The sequence below is a fragment of the Sus scrofa genome, chromosome 2 (assembly GCF_054392235.1).
Source record: "Sus scrofa isolate SSC_HxYL_T2T_F1_AM1 chromosome 2, Sscrofa_HxYL_maternal_Yorkshire_Landrace_v2.0, whole genome shotgun sequence".
In the NCBI taxonomy this organism is placed as follows: domain Eukaryota; kingdom Metazoa; phylum Chordata; class Mammalia; order Artiodactyla; family Suidae; genus Sus; species Sus scrofa.
In genome coordinates, this window is record NC_139384.1 from 140,034,376 (window position 1) to 140,052,006 (window position 17,631).

Genomic DNA, 17,631 nt, shown 5'->3' on the forward strand with positions numbered 1-17,631 from the left:
TTCAGGTGTACAGCAAAGCGAACCAGTCGTACATATAAATATATCCATTTTTTTCCCATATAGGATGTCATAAACAATTGAGTAGATTTTCCTGTGCTCTGCAGTACATTGTTGTTAATCATCTATTTTATACAGTCGTGTGTATATGTTATTCCTACCATCCCAACTGCTCCCTTCCCTCAATGGTTTCCTCTGTGGTAACCATAAGATTGGTTTTGAAATCTCTGAGTTTGTTTCTGTTTTATAAATAAGTTCTTGGTATCATTTTACTCCACTCCACGTATAATTGATATCGTATGATATTTGTCTTTCTCTGTCTGATGTATTTCACTTCGTAGGATAATCTCTAGGTCCATCCATGTGGCTGTGCCTAGTGTTTTTTTATTTGTCTTTGTTGCATCACCTTTTTGGTACAAGGCACAACCTCCTGTAACCAGCAAAATACACAACCTGAATAGTGAGGTTCCCCTAACTTGTACACCTGGCTTCCATGAGAACCCCAGAACTCTTCAACTTCTAAGGACCAAGCAGCGCAGCCTTAAGGCTTCTGTGTGTTTTACCAAACGTGGGCTGGTTAGTTTCTGTGTGTGTAAAGGCATAAAGCACATCCACATTCCTTGCCCTGCTGATCAGGCTCTGGGAGTTAAAGAAAGCATCCCAGCTTTCTATGTTTAGATGCTGCTAGTCTCTGTACCTTGTTGTTTGAAGTCTTTTACTTTTCCATAGACTTTTCTGCCTAAATTCAGAGTCATATGGTGTTCATGTTAGTAAACCGAAAGCTGTTTTTCCCAAACACGTTTATTTTTCCTTTGGAGCAAATGTGAGTAGGATGAAAACCACTCTGTGTCATACTTACATGTTACTCATTAACTGACTTCAGAAAAAATCGCCTCAGCTAGATTAGGAGTCATGTGAAGAAAGAGCTTCCTGCAATGTGAGAATTGAGCAAGGCTGAAAGGCAGAGACTTTCACGTTACTGGGGAGGAGGAGAAATGAGCCCTTGAGTTTATTTCTCGGCGTAGCGATTGACAAGGGCACAATGGTGAAAAAGAGGCTGTCGTCATCCAGCGACACGACGTGGAGGTCTGAGGTTCCGGGCGGCCCGAGCAAGGTGGGCACCGAGGCCCCGCACAGCGCCCCTGACAGCCCCGGCTCGGTGTTTCTCAGGTGAGTACATCCCACCTGCCTCTGCAGGTGTTGCTTGGAGAGTTCCTTCCTCCGGAGGATTTGACCAAGGAGAAAGAGAAGGCACAACCAGGCGCATGGGCGGGTGGGTTTCAAGGAGATTCACAGCAAAGGATGTGATGTGCTGAGCAAATAGAACTCTTCACCACCATGAAGGGATAAAAGTTGTTAGTGCCTTCTTTAGTACTTTTTAGTCCTGGAAACCTGGCCGGCTATGTCGTTACTCAATGCCTTACCCACTCTCAGGTTCACAGACAGTGAAGTCAAAGAGTTAAACTAGGGAAGGGGTAGGGAGAGGGGTGGACTAGGAGTCTGGGGTGAGTAGATGCATATTATTACATTTACAAAGGATAAACAGTAAGGTCCTACTGTATAGCACAGGGAACTCTATCCAGTCTCCTGGGATACATCATGAAGGAAAATAATATTAAAAAGAACATATATATATATATATCTACATATATATCTGAGTCACTTTTCTATACAGCAGAAATTGCCACAACACTGCAAATCAACTATAATTTAAAAAACAATTTAAAAAATAGTTAAACTAAAAACCTCACTTGGATGGACAATTACTGTATTCCTATCGAAATAGTAATGTATTAAAAATATTAAAATAATCTCCCTCTTTTGAGCTTTCTAAATTAAATATTAAAATAGTATTAGCTGTGCTCTCGTTCAACTACTTGCTGTAAGTGATTTGTAGCAGCTTTGACTAGATTCAGAACATGTCTTTTTTTGGCTGTAAATATTAATATCCACATCATCACCACTCTGATAATTACATATTTCTAATGAAAATTCACTTAGGTATTCTTCATTTTGTCTCTTAATAATTCTATGGCAACTTGTACAATACAAAAATCAACTGCAAGTGGAAATAAATAACAAGAAAAACTTCCTCATCCAGCTTTGTTTTTTAAATTGAGGTATAGTTGATTTACAATATTAGTTTCAGATATATAACATAATGATTCAAACTTTTATAGATTTTACTTTCACTTTGCTGCAAACTTTTTTTCTAATGAAAGAACTTTAGGTGATGACATTACATAAGTTTTGTGTTTACAACATTATATTTCTTTCTATATTGTCAAGGTCTAAACAACAAAAATTTGCTTTTCTAATGTTGTAAACTTTGATGTCACTTTCACGTAAACTTACCAAGTCAAGCCGGATGAATAACCTCCACGCTGAAACTTCGCTTTAACATAGTACCATGTTAGAAAGTCGATCATTTATTTTTAATCATTTCTGCAAAAAAGTGCTCAACATTATAGCTTTTTAAAATCAAGTAGAAAACTAAGAAATCTCACTGCATTTAATAGATGTCACCTATCAAACTGTCCGGTGAGGAAAATAAATTCAATAGTCGATAATTTTTTTAAAGAGGTGTTAGGGACCAAGAGTCTGAATCTATGAAAAATGTTTCTTAGTAAATCTATCTAACGTTGGCCTAATGTTTCCATCCCTCATTAAAATGACTCTACCTAACTTACGTTGTGGTCGGTTGAGCAAGAGCACAATTCCTATGATTGAAATGTAAAACTCTTGCATTATTTCCATATTTTGCTGAAGTTTGGGTGTTTCTTAAATCAGTTCATCTCCTTCATCCTTTTCTTATGTTGACTGTAATGCAGACTCTTCTTAGAGCTCAAGTTCTAACCAGGAAAAATACTATTAAATTAAAATACATAAAAATACTTTTAAAATGATAAAGTATACAAAGTATAATTTAAATAAATATTATACATATGATTTAAATAAGTACAGGTAAATAAATGGAATAAAAATAAAATAAAAACCTATATCAACGCAAATTCAAGAACCCTCTTTAAAAAGAGCCCAGGCCTCTTCCACCTGCATATTTGATATATTTCTAAATGTCTTTACAATTTTTAAATGTGTATTAAACCCAATCTAAAACATTACATGTACTTCCAAACAGTTTGACAGTAGATACTGTATGTAAAAATCGTTGAAAATAATTTGTCAGGAGTTTCTGTTGTGGTGCGGCGGAAAAGAATCCAACTAGTATCCATGAGGATGCGAGTGGGTTGGAAATCTGGTGTTGCCCTGAGCTGTGGTTGTAGGTCGCAGATGCAGCTCCGATCCTGAATTGCTGTAGCTGTGGTGTAGGCCGGCAACTGCAGTTCCGATTAGCCCCCTAGTCTGGGAACTTCTATATGCTCTGGGTGCAGCCCTAAAAAGCATTAATTAATTAATCAATTAATTAATTGTTAAAGCTCTCAGGCACGTGTTGGCTAATGATTTGAGGTCAAAAATAAGATAGAAACCAACAAGGACCTACTGTAAAGCCTAAGGAACTATATTCCATACCTTGTAATAACCTATAGGAGAAAAGAATCTGGAAAAGAATATATATACTCATATATATAAACGTATATATATTTGAATCACTTTTCTGTACCCCTGATACTAACACAACATTGTAAATCGACTATACTACAATTTTAAAAAGAACAAATAAAAAGATAAACACTTCCCCTCCCTTCTAAATAAGCATGAAGAACTTATGTGACTGTTTATCCAATTATCCTTCCCACGGACTAGAGGAATCAGGTGTACTCCCAGGTCAACAAATCACTCAAGTAAACACAGACGCACTTCACGCAGACTTTTTATTCAAGCATTCACTTCAACAAAGATTCGCTCAGTAACCCTTATAGGCTATGTGGAAGGCACCGCAGATAAAATCATAAGCCGGTTTGACCTAGTCCCTGTCTTCCTGGAGGTCATTTGTTTAATGTCAAAGACAGGCCAAAAAATTAGGAATGAATGCACGTACACATACATACATCATTCACATATTAATATCTATTACTATCAAAAACAATTATAGGGCAGAGACGGAGAATAAGATGGGGAAAACAAATTTGGATGTGGTGGCAAGTCAGGGACTCTCCTGGACGTGGTATTTAGGCTGAATTGGGATGAAAGCAGAACCAAGCATGAAATGATTGGGAAGGAGCCTGTTGCCCTGAGAGACAAGCAGAGGATGAAGGGCTTTAGAATTCTCTTCTAAGAGCGACCGATTGGAAACCACAGGCAGGTGTAGAGTAGCAGACTATCACGATGGGGTGATCCCTTCAGAAGGACGTTCTGGCCCCTCACTGGGTTAGCTGAAGTTTCTTTCTCCTTCAGGCATTGCTCCTTCTTGCGCATGTCTCCAGTGCGCTTGTGCCAGGGCGTCTCTAAGGTTCACACCTAGGAGAGGGATGCAATGTGGGCATGACCAGCTTTTCTCGTTATGTCATATCTGTTCCAAAGTTCTGTGTTATCCACGCTCAGACCAGCAGTTACTCCACTGCCCCAACAACACAACAACATTGTCATTGTCTGACTTCTTATTTTTTCTAATCTGGAAGGTAGGAAATGGCATCTCGGCGTCAACAGTTTGAATGTGCCTGTCACTTATTAACATAAGAGAAGCGTCTTTCCACATGTTTATTGGTCATTTTCGTTTCCTCTTCTTTGAAATTCCCACTTATGGGTTTATGACCCTTTCGGGGAAAGGCAGAGGGAGAGGTTGCTATCTTTTCCTTATTTTTATGTACTTTTCGAAAGACTTCAGATACTGATCCTTTGTTAGCCGTGTGTGTTGTAAACGTTTTCTTCCAGTGTATGACTTGTCTGTTCATGCGCTCTGTTGTGTCTGAGCTCTTCTTTTTAATTTCCCAAGTTATTTTATTTCTTTATTGAAGTTTAGTTGACTTACAACTTTACACTAGTTTCAGGTGCACAGCATAGTAACTTGATATTTATATTGATTTTAATCCATATGAAGTTATGATACAATATTGAATACATTCCCTGTGCTGTACTTACATCCTTACAAGTTATTTATTTTGTACCTAGTAGTTAGTACCTTTTAATACCCTTCACCTATATTCCCCTGCCCCTACCTCTCTACTCTGATAACCACTAGCTTTTTCTCTGTCTGTGAATCTATTTCTGTTTTGTTATGTTTATTTGTTTTATTTTTTAGGTTCCTCATATATGTGAAATCATACACTGTTTTTCTCTGACATATTTCACTAAGCATAATACCCAAGTCCATCCATGCTGTCAAAAATGACAGATTTTCAATATTTTTTGTGGCCAAGTAATATTCCATTGGATGTAAATACCACATTTTCTTTATCCATCCATCTGTTGCTGGACACTTACGTTGCTTCTGTGTCTTAACTATTATAAATAATGGTGCTGTGTACATTGGGGTGCAGGTAACTTTTCATTATCATGTTTTTGGTTTCTTCATATAAATACCCGGGAGTAGAAATACTGAATTGAATGCCAGTTCTACTTTTAAGATTTTAAAGCACCTTCATACAGTTTTTTATAGTGACTGTATCGATTTACATTCCCACCAACATTGCATGAAGCTTCCCTTTTCTCCATAGCCTCGCCAACACTAGTTATTTGTAGACGTTTTCATGATAGCCATTCTGACTGGTGTGAGGTGGTTTCTCATTGCCTTAATGATTTGCACTTCTGTGATTTAAGAAATCCTCCCCTACTCTGAGGGTATAAGAATGTTCTTGTGTATTTCCTTCTAGAAGTATGTTTTCTTTTCAAACTAGGATCCTTTTGTAACTGGAATTTCTTTTTGTTTCTTCTATGAATTAGCACATCATTTAATCTTGTATATGGGTAATTAATTGCCCCATGTTTATTGACTAGTCCTTCCTTTCCCCATTAATCTGCAACGCCAGCTTTGTCATACATTGCCGACCTCATTAATGTCGCATTATAATGAAGGTTTTGTTACCTGATAAGGTAAGAGGTTTTACCAAATTCAGAAGTGATGGGCTACTTTTGACCCTTTGTCCTTCCATTTAAAGTTTAGAATTATAAAATTTAGCTTGTCAAGTAACAACTTTTCTGAATTTTGAAATTACATCAGATTTCTTGCTCAATTTGAGGAAATTTGGCATTTTTATGGTGTTGAATATGCCTATTCATACACATGGTGTTGCCTTTATTTAGGTCTTTAATATTCTTTGATAACGTTTTGGAACATTCTACACAAAGATCTTATGCATCATTTGTTGGATTTATTGCTGGGTACTTTACACTTTGTTGCTTTTGGAAATATATTTTTAATTGCATTTTCTTTTGTTGATGTAGTACAGAATGATAATTAAGTTTCTAAATTGATCTTATATTCCACATTCTTCCCAAACCTTATTAATTTTAATAATGTGTAGACTAAGTTTTTTGCAGATAATAATATTATTTGAAACAATAAAATTTTTTCTTACCCTTTCTGAACATTAGTCCTTTTAAATCATCTTTATTTTATTACGCAAACAAAGAACTCCATTATAATGTTGAGTATAAATAGTATTCTTGTTTTGTATTCAGGCATTCTTGTCTTATCCCTAGTTTAAAAGAGAATACTTTTAATATTTCTGGTTTTATCAGCCCTTCTCGTGTTAAAAGTTTCCTTCTAATTGCGGTTTACTAAGAGGTTGCTGAAACTCTTGGATACTAACCCAGCCTCCACTGAAATGATTCGTATTTGAAAATCCCTGGCACTCATAAAGTGGACAGTCCCTCAACACTGAAAGTTCACAAGCCATCATTTCCCAAAATATACAGAACACTGGACAGCCTTGAAAAACATGAATCACTTTCAGCTTTATAGAAAGACTGGAAAAAACTCAGATGAATTAATAGTTCCATAAATTAGTCATAAGGCAAATAAAAATCAGGAATTTTTGAAAATTATTTTCAGGGGATTTATTATGCAAAGTAGTCACTAGATCTCTTGGTTTTAATAAATTTTCTTTTCCCCAAATATTTCTCTTTAAAGCTTCATTCTATTTCAGTTGTAGGCAAAGATGAAAGTTGCGCAGTGAAGCTAATGTGTTGAATAGGTGCCATGGGCTTGGCGGGAACAAACAAAAATGACAACCAAAAAAGCCAACTGTGGGGCGGCAATAAACTGGAATGTGAATCCAGTTTAGTCGGGTGGGACCAGCCCAGGGCTCCTCATCCTCCCTGGGCTCTGGTTTGGTGACCACTCCAGGCCACAGTCAACAATCACGTTGGCAGGCCCAAGGCAGCCTAGACTCTCATTCACCGTGTTCTCACTCAGTGGCTCCAAGGACTCTGCTTCTTCTCGTCTACTCATCCAGGTGTCACCCTGAGCGGAAAAGTAGATGCTGGCCTTCTTCTAATTCACTCTCCCCTCCCAAGAGCCTTGCTTTTTCTTAGCTCATCCCACTTCTCCTGCTTTTGGGCAAAGGACAGAAGCACTGGTACCTAAAGAACAGGAACAGAATAGACATCATACCTTGACCCATGTTTACTAGGTAGCTCCATGGCCCCAGCTCCTGTTGTAGAGTTAAGTGTGCTATTTAGACCCTGAAGGGAGTCTGAATTCTAGGAAATGAGTTTCTTTCTCCTGGAGCAGGGAGGAGGGGTTGCAATCAAAGAAAGCAGAATTATGTTAAGGGGAAAGAGTAGTTAGTGTCCTGAGCGTGAGGCAGGTATTTCAGTGGATGGAATAAACTCTTTCTGATGGGTGAGGTCCCGCTCCTGCCGAGCCTCACAGAGAGTGAGGGATGCCAAGTGAGAAGGCAGAGAACAAAAGGCCCCAGGATGTAGCGAAGCGGGGCTGTGGAAGTTAGATGACGAGGTGGCAGCAGAATAGGCCTCTTTGATAGGAAAGTTAGAAATTTCCAAGAGAACAGAACCCCCTAGCACTAGCCAAAAAGAAGAGACCTACAGTATCTTTCCCAGAATCTTCCCCACAGTCTCCATATACAGAGCACTCAGCATTCCATCAGCACACGTGCTCTGTCCTGTCACCAGGCTTTTGTACATGCAGGAAGTCTGAAAGTTCATATGCATCCTTCCAGATCCACCTCCTCAAAGGTCCTGTAACCTCAAAGAGGTCTCCCCTTTACCCCTCACTTCCACCCCTCAGAACTAGTAATCTTTTCTTAATTGCTGGTACTATATCCCATATTAACCACTTACCAGAAGGTATCACCATCAGGGGAGTATTTATTATAAAAACCAAAGAAACTTAAGCTTCTATCCTCACTTGTGTGGGTCCCTTCCAAGACCCTGGAATGTTCCTAGCAATATGTTCACATAGTCGTACATTTTTGTAAACGTTTCAGACAACATTTTCGCTACACCTCTAATTGCTGCCTCTCTCCACTCCAATTTTCCCTCCCACCAGTTGGATAGCCAAGGGCATTTTTGGCTCCATGATCCTAAAGGCAAGTTGTTTGGAAATACATTTAATTTGAGATGAGTGAAATATATTTGTATGATTTGCCGTCACTTCTATGTGCATGTAAGTTATTGCTAGTCACTCTGGCTTCCAGGATTACTCTGCTAAGCAAATTCACCCTGCTTGGAGACACAGAAGTTCAGGGTCAGAGGTGGTCCCATCATATCAACATATCCTCCAAGTGCAGTGCATCAGAGGGATGTAGGTAATGGAAGAGAAATGAGGTTGAAAGTGTACAGAGCCAGAAGGTTGTCTCTAGCAAATTCTTCCCGCCATCACACGTGTAAATTATAGCTGCTGGATTCTGTTCTCCTTAAAGCCAAGACAAAGCAGAAATTCTCTCCTGTTAGGACTTGCTGGTGCAGCTGATAAAAGTATATCAAACTTTGCTTATGCTTATTGCGTACTTTATCAGAATCCCTGTGTTTATGGCACACAAACCCCAGGTGGTACTGAAAGCAACCACTGTCCCTGTGTAGGTGACATAGTACCTCACACCTTAGCATGACATCATCAAGAATCATTTTGAATCTGAAAGAAAATGCCTGACCTATCAATAAGAATTAAGCTTTCTCTAGAGAAGAGACTAAATTATCTCTTCATTGGAAGTATTACAGAACTCTCGCCATATGAAGAGATCAACAACTATCAGTTAAAAGTAAGAAAATAAAAATAAGAAAATAGCAGCATTCCCTTCATGGCTAAGGGGAAATGAATTTGACTAGTATCCATGAGGATGCAGGTTTGAGTCCCGGCCTCCCTCAGTGGGTTAAGGATCCAGGGTTGCCATGAGCTGTGGTGTAGGATGCAGATAGGGATCTGGCATTGCTGTGGCTGTGGTGTAGGCTGGTGGCTTCAGATCCTATTGGACCCCTAGCCTGGGAACCTCTATATTCTATGGGTAGGGGCCCAAAAAGACCAAAAGAGAAAAAAAAAGAAAATAGCATATAGTATGTCAGTCAATTTATGAGTGTTTCATTCATTTTCTGAATTTGAAAATATTTATAGAATTGGTCAGCTAGCTCATGGATACTAGTTAGGTTTATTTCAACTGAACCACAACAGGAACTCACATATGCTACCTTTGACTTACTTTTTAAGTGAGATTTTTTTTTTCTTTTTTCTTTTTGTCTTTTTAGGGCCGAGAGTTAGAGCTATGAAGGCACACAAATGAACCTGAGTTTTAAATTTTATGGCCGCACCCATGGTGTGTGGAAGTTCCTGGGCCAGGGATTGAATTTGTGCAGCTTCGGTGGCAACACCGGATCCTTTAACCCACTGTGCCAGGCCAGGGATTGAACCTGCATCCTATCATTTCAGAGATGCAGCTGATCCTGTTGCACCCTGGTGGGAACTCCAATGAATCTGATTTTTGAAAAAGCATTTAATCAAAGTGGGTCTTTGAGCTTTTAATGGAAGTGGGACTTTGAGTTGAGCTCATCTGTAATAGATTTCAATGAAGTTTTAAAATCTCACTTAAGGAGTTCCCTCCCCCCGCAACCCCTACCTTCGTGTTTAGCAAACAAAACCAGCCAAGGGTTATTGACGTGGACGTTCTAGGAGTTGCTTCCGTGTGTGACTGCGTGGGGCCACATGAGGGCAAGTGGAAACCCCTGCCAAGAAGCACATAAGTGATGAATGAGGGTTTCTATACAACCGAATAGTAATAATAATAATAGTCTCCTCTATTTGCACAGCGGCTTACTCATAGGAACTTTTTACAGACGTGACCTTATATGCCTTGGTGGCTTTTTACTGTGGTAGATGGATTATAGTCATTCTCTAAGTTGCCTGGGTGAGGAAAACAAGGAACAGAAGAGGAAAAGGAATTTTTGGATATCTCCGTACGGCACAACTGAGCCAAAGAAATAACTTCAGGTCATGATTGTGCAGTCAGTTGCATGACCCAAGCAGCATTATCCAGCCTCACTGGCCCATTTCTTCACCTGGCTTGGCTCAATTGATTTGAGCTATTTCCCCAAATCAAATCCATCTTCAAGGGTCATTTCATTTAGTTTCTTCATCTCACCCGGGGTGACTTTTAATGCCCCAGAGGGGACACTAGTTTCAGAAGCAGGCAGGATTCCCTGTTTGAAAGATTAAAGAAGACCTATCTGGGATTCTGATTTCTACATTGAGTCATTTTGTGATGCCGTGGGTTTCAGTTCAGTGTATCCATAAAAAGTCAGTGGTGTTTGCTCTGGGCACTTTCGTGTGGTTAGAAAAAGTATGGTGGATAATTTCATTGAACAAAAAACCTGGGAGCCCTTTCTACCATCTCTGTGGGGGGAGGCTCCGTCTGGGGAGGACTGCCTGGCAACCATCTAGTCTCATCACTTTCTCGGCTGGCAATCCCTCTGTGCCTCAGTTTCCTTAACTGTAAGATCGGGTAATCGTGGGGGTGTGGAGAGGGTTCAGTGAGATAATACACAAAGTGCTTGGCACACAGCACGTGTTTAAGGGTTGCTACGGTTCTTGCAGGGCAGTGGGGGAGATCCACAGAGAAGTCATGCCAATATTCACTTATCACCTAGAGCTCTTAGAGGCTAGGAATACGTCCTTTCCTCTGTATCCCCAGCACCTAGCACAAAGAAGAAACTATCGAAAGAGAATGGATGTGTGTACTTATGTAACTGAATCACTTTGTTATATAACAGAAATTATGCCAACATTGTACGTCAATTATGCTCCAATAAAACTTTAACAAATGGGAAAAAAAAAAGAAAAAGAAACTACGATGAGGAGAGACTCTTGCAGAGTAAAGAAATGGCTGAAGACCCAGATCCTGCTTCCAGGGGCTCCAGTCTCTGTTGGCGACAGATACACACTCTGGCAACCCTAGAGGGTAGGCAATGCGCATGCACCTTGAAAATTAAATTATTAGCCTAACTCTCCAAACTATAATTTCCCACATGTTTCCTGTTAATCCCCATGTTGCAATACTTAGATCTAGAGATAAATTGCGTATTTCAAACACTCAGTGGAACAAAATAAACTTTGCTTATGTGAAAGACTCACAGCAGCCAGATGATCCTGGAGAAAAATAAACTTCTGTTTTATTCCTTCCAGTAAACCCAGGGGCAGAACGTTCTCCTGCAAAAGGGGAAAGAACCCTGGAGGCAGGAACGATCGGGTCATACAAGTGCGTTCATTTATCTCCGAGCTTTGTCCTTTGGACTGTGAGGAGGACACTCAGTGACCTGGTTGGCTTTCCCGTCACATCTCTTGCCCTCTCCGTGCCCGGAGAAGATCACACTCCAGCCATGTGTGCTCGTCTGGGCCTTTGAACCTTCTCTGCCTAGGACACTTGTGCAGAGTGAATTCTGAGCTGTCCTTCAAAACCCGACCAGGTATCCCTGCCTTGGGACAGTCTGGCCCCACCCTGTCTCCCTTTCTCTGTGCCGACACTGTACCTCTTGGATTTCCATTGCAGCCTCCATCACACACTCAGTGTCGCTTATTGTTGTGTTTGTCTTTCTCCCTCACTCTGCTGCCTTTTATTCCAACCAATCACTCAGCACAAAGTAGACAACGATAAGTGTACAACGATGTGTTGGGCAGATGAATAAATGATGGCGGGTGATGGATAAATAAAGAGCTCCCCTAAGTTGACAAGTGAGGCTGACCCTTGCTGGGGTGCTGCTGCCCTCATCCCAGGAAGGCTGAGGGTCAGCAGCACCCCCTGGGCTTGCGAATCAGTAACAACGAGCTTGATGCAAGGCTGAGGGTCAGCAGCACCCCCTGGGCTTGCGAATCAGTAACAACGAGCTTGATGCACGGAAGAGAGCTAACAGCAAAGCCGCACGAGCTCTCAGACCCTCTCAGGTCCGAGTCCAGGAGCTTTTCATCCTTCCACGATGATTCATTCTTAGATCTCAAGTGGTATTTTCCTCACTGGGGTCCCAAGTGTCGTACCCTTGCCAACTGGGAAAAGAGACGGAGAAATTAGGCTGCAAGGAAGAATAGAAGCTGAAATTCCTGTTTCCGTAAATGGAAATACAAGCTTACTTTTAACTTAATACTACCCTGAATTAATTTAAGTTGAAAAATACACCTAATTGCTATAAAATTGAGTTAAATTCGACATAAAAGAAATGATGTAATAAAATATTGGGTTTTATTTTAGTAAATAATCCCTCACACATGCCACACGTTTTCCTATCTTCGTGCCTTTGTGCCTGTTTTCTCTCTGCCTGGAATAGCATTTCCCTCAAGCAATACTTAACAAATGTTTCGCATTTTTGCAATATCCTGTTGGTTACCCAAGTCAGTCCTGGGTGTTCCGTGTGGACGGGGACTGTCCAAGGAGGAGAAAACCAAGGGGGGAGTCACATGGGGCCATGTTGGAGACTGGCCAGCATGGTAGTCATGACAGCAGCAACACTAGCACTTATTTCTACTCTGAAAGGTGATATCCGATGAAAGGGCTGTAGTCGTGGAGTTACTCAGACTTACATTTGTGGTTTTTTTAAAAAATTATTATTCATTGAAGTGTAGTTGATTTACAGTGTTGTGTTAATTTCTGCTGTACAGCAAAGAGATTCAGTTATACACATACATACTTTAAAAAAATTTTTATTATGGCCGATTTACACTGTTCTATCAATTTCTGCTGTACAGCAAAGTGACCCAGTTATACATCTATACACATTCTTTTTCTTGTATTATCTTCCATCATGTTCCATCAAAAGTGACTAGATCGAGTTCCCTGTGCTATACCACAGGACCTCATTGCTTATCCACTCCAAATGCAATAGTCTACATCTACTAACCCCAAACTCCCAGGCCATCTCACTCCCTTCCCTTCCCCTTCCCCCTTGGCATCCACAAGTCTGTTCTCTAAGTCCATGAGTTTGTGTCTGTTCTGAAGATAGGTTCATTTGTGCCATATTTTAGATTCCCTGTATAAGTGATATCATATGGTATTTGTCTTTCTCTTTCTGGTTTACTTCACTTAGTATGAGACTCTCTAGATCTACCCATGTCGCTGCAAATGGCATTATTTTGTTCTTTTTTATGACTGAGTAGTATTTCATTGTGTGTATATATATGTACCACGTCTTCTTAATCCATTCAACTGTTAATGGACATTTAGATTGTTTCCATGTCTTGGCTATTGTAAATAGTGATTCAGTGAACATAGGAATGCATGTGTCTTTCTGAATGAAAGTTTTGTCCATGTGTATGCCCAGGAGTGAGACTGGATCACATGGTAGTTCTATATTTAGTTCTCTGAGGTCCCTCCATACTGTTTGCCATAGTGGTTGAACCAACTTACATTCCTACCAACAGTGTGGGAGGGTTCCCTTTTCTCCACGCCCTCTCCGGCATTTGTTATTTATAGACTTATTAAAGACAGCCATTCTTACTGGTGTGAGATGGTACCTCATTGCAGTTTTGATTTGAATTCCCCTAATAATTAATGATGTTGAGCATTTTTTTATGTGCCTTTTGGCCATCCGTATGTCTTCATTCTTTTTGTATATGTTCTTTTCCGTTATGGTTTATCTCAGGATATTAAATATAGCCTCCTGTGCTATATAGTAGGACCTTGTTGTTTATCCATCCTGTGTATAATAGTTTGCATCTTCTAACACCAAAGACTAATGTCTAACTCACACGACCCCTCTCCCTCCTCCTTGTTCTCTTTGCTCAGATCTGTATCTGAATCACAGTTCTAGCACTTTCTGCAGTTTTATTTGTATTTGGGGCAGTGGGTTTTTTTCTTTTGCTTTTTTTTGTCAAGTTATCTAAGCTTTTCAAACCTCAGTTTCCTCACTTGTAAGATGGCGCAAATAACACCTACCTCTTCTTAGTAACATTTTGAGGATGAGGAATGGGTGGCTGGCAAGTAGGACACTCAGGAATTGCTGTTATTAGAGTTGCAAGGTAGGTGAAGTGTTACTATAGAAACAGGGTTGGAAGTCATAATCCACACATCCCGGTGTCAAACCTTAAGGTTTTTTTTTTTTTTTATTAGTTTTATTATCCCCAAACATTCTCTTATAACTTATGAAGGACATAATGAGAGCTAAACGGGGGAGGCGGAGTATGGATGAAGCTAAAAAAATAATTTCCTTTTGAGAGTTCCCGTTGTGGCTCAGTGGTTAACGAATCTGACTAGGAACCATGAGGTGGTGGGTTTGATCCCTGGCCTGGCTCAGTGGGTTAAGGATCTGGCATTGCTGTGAGCTGTGGTATAGGTCGCAGATGTGGCTCGGATCCCGTGTTGCTGTAGCTCTGGTGAAGGCCGGTGGCTACAGCTCTGATTCGACCTCTAGCCTGGGAACCTCCATATGCCGCGGGAGCAGCCCTAGGAAAGGCAAAAAGGCAAAAAAATAAAAATAAAAAAAATAAAAAATTATTTCTCCAAATGTATATACTGAAAGAACAGTGGAAAGAGCCCACACCTGGCCCACACAGGTTCCTGTGCCCTGGAGCAAAGCACTGACCCTCTCCTTTTCCTCATTGCACATGAACAGGATTTTTCCAGACAGTTGAGAACTTAAAAGGAGAAAAAAAACAGTCAAATAAAGCGATATGTATAAAGTTTAAAATTACAAACTCCTTCGGCGGGGAGTGGGAAGTAAAGAATTCTTTTCAGGTATTATTTTTTTCTTATGATTTTTTTTAAATTATTGTAGTTCTCTATGAAGTAGTGGGTTTACCATGAAGCTAATGAAGCTGTAAACTTCAGGGGGGCTATCATTTGAATGAACCTCATAAGCTGAAATTCACTCCCTGCACCTAATTTTTTTTTATACTGAAAGAAGTCCCGGGTGGGGAAAAAAATGTAAGTGTAATGTATACATGTAAGGATAACTTGATCCCCTTGCTGTACAGTGGGAAAATAAAAAAAAAGAAAGAAAGAAATTTTAAAAAATTGAAAAAAAAAATAAATAAAGTTGCAACATCTTTCCTGGAAAAAAAAAAAAAAAGTCCCCCGCATGAGATAAGCTTTAGATCCTACAAAACTGATTTTGTCCCAGTTTCTGTTATTAACATAATGATGCATTTGTCAACCAAGACCAGTTTTCTGAATATTATCATCAGTATTTCACACCAGTCCATGGGATCTTATTTACTCACAGCTTAACAAATCTATACAGTAAGGTACTGTTAGGGTATGAAGGGGTATTTCCAAAATCATTGTTTCCTGGAAAATATGGACCCCAAATTTATCCCCCACAGAGACGTAATCTTGGAAGGGGACATTCATATTGTCATTATACAAGAGGACTACTTTATATAATCCATACTTACTAGAGTATGTGACATAGAGTTCAGGTAGAATTTAATTTAAGAATAAAACATAAAGGTGGTAGCATCTTTAAAAGAGAGACAAAAGTTATCAAATCTCATTTATCAACATCATTATAGCCCACATTTTGAGGGTTTTGAAGAAGTAGAGATTCTAGGAATTCAGAAACTACTCTACAAATGGTAATTCCTTGTTGAGTTGAGAAATAACATAGAAGAATAGTTAAGAACCCCAACTCCTCAGCCAGGTTGCCTGGGTGCCCGTCTCATTTGAGTGGCCCAGCATGTCTGTACTTCATTTACCTCTCGTACTACAAGGAGGGGGTAAGAGCTTCCAGCTCACAGGGCTGCTGCTAGGATTGGATGAGTTACTGGGCTTGAGAACTGCTTAGAAAACCACGTTGCATACATGCTACTTATAACATCTTTGACCAATTTCTAACTTGGGCTGTCATCTCACAAATTGCTTTATCAACTTGAGTAATGATTGAAAATTTTTCATTATATCCTGCTGTCATTCTCCCATTAGTGACGATATCTTGTTTCTAGATCACCCACTGAATGGCTGAATTTTTCATTGAAAAAGTCTATTTTATCATTCACCTTTGGAGCCCCCTCATGTTATTGGTTAGTCTTCTGTCACAGAAGTAACCCCTAAATGTTTATTTGGATTGCAAGTTAAGATAGGAATAACTAAAATAGAAACCTGTAAAGCATAACTCAAATGTTTTCTGGCATAGGGTTATTATGGGTTGTTTTCAAAAAGGGTTTTAATATTTGCTAAAATGTCCACATTAGGAAATATAATTACAGAAATTACTGACCAAGAGTTGAACTTCTGATGATAAATTAAGTACCAAAATTTTAGATTGAGTTGTTTAAACAGAAAGTTTTCAAAAGTCTCCTTTAAAAAAAGAAAGAAAATAACTAAAATGTTGAGACACTGGGGGAAAAAAATTCTCCTTCTATCAAGTATTAGTAAGCATATCTCTGCTGGAAGGTGCCTCATTTATTAGTCTTTCTGCCACTCAGGAGCAGTCTGAGAAGATGATTTTACTTTGAACTTTCACCAATGTCTGAGTTTATCATAATAAAACAGAGTAGGTTTTACTGTGGCCCTAAACTGCTCTGTTCCTAAGAATCCCAAATGATTGAGATGTTTATATGAAACTTCTAAAGTAATGCTGCCACATATGGTTAATATTTCATGAAAATATCAAGTGACCTTTCTTAAAGGCCTCTACCTAAGTAACAGGGAAGGAGTGGTGTTTGTTAGTTTCCATGCAGTTATATAAATGGCCCCTAATAAATGATAAGTAATAAGAAGCAGGCATCATGGTGAAATATTCAATCATGCTGACAGCACAGGCTTTTGGTTTAGGGCTCTTCTTTGCATCCCAGAAGAGCAATAATTTTGTTTATTCCTGAATTCAAAAAAATAAAATTCTCGGGCTGTGTGCTTCTCAGGTTTTTTCCACGGTGCCAGAAAACTGCATAACCATAAGCAAAGTTACAGCAGCCTTTCCAAACACACAGTTAGAAGCAGAGTGATAACTTTAGTTCTATTGGGTAATTCTTAATCAGGTTCAGCTCCAGTTCCCACCCACTCTTAATAAAAATGACGACAGCTTAACATTTTATTAGTGGCCTCCTCTGTGCCAGGTACAGTGCAAGGATCTTTTTGCAAATTAGCTAATTCGAATTTCACAAGAACATTGTGAAATAGTCCTTATTATGACTCCATTTTCCAGAAAGAACACTGAGATTTGGAAAAATTACCTAATTCCCATGATAAATGGGCTGGATTCAATCTTAAGACTCTAAACCTCATGCTCTTTCTATATTGCTGTCCTCCAGCCCCTCCCACCTTTAATCTCCCTCCGTCATGGAGTAACAGAGTTGGGCTAGTG

The 17,631-nt window shown here is 39.5% G+C and overlaps 1 protein-coding gene across 1 annotated transcript in view; it reads left to right on the forward strand.

The window, feature by feature from the left end:
* The first annotated feature begins 929 nt into the window (after positions 1-929).
* GRAMD2B (GRAM domain containing 2B) overlaps positions 930-17,631 on the forward strand; it is a 108,742-nt gene continuing 92,040 nt past the window's right edge. Inside the window, exon 1 of the mRNA XM_021079875.2 lies at positions 930-1,167. Coding sequence (XP_020935534.1) covers positions 1,040-1,167 — 128 coding nt within the window. The 5' untranslated portion in view covers positions 930-1,039. The remainder of the gene's footprint in view (positions 1,168-17,631) is intronic.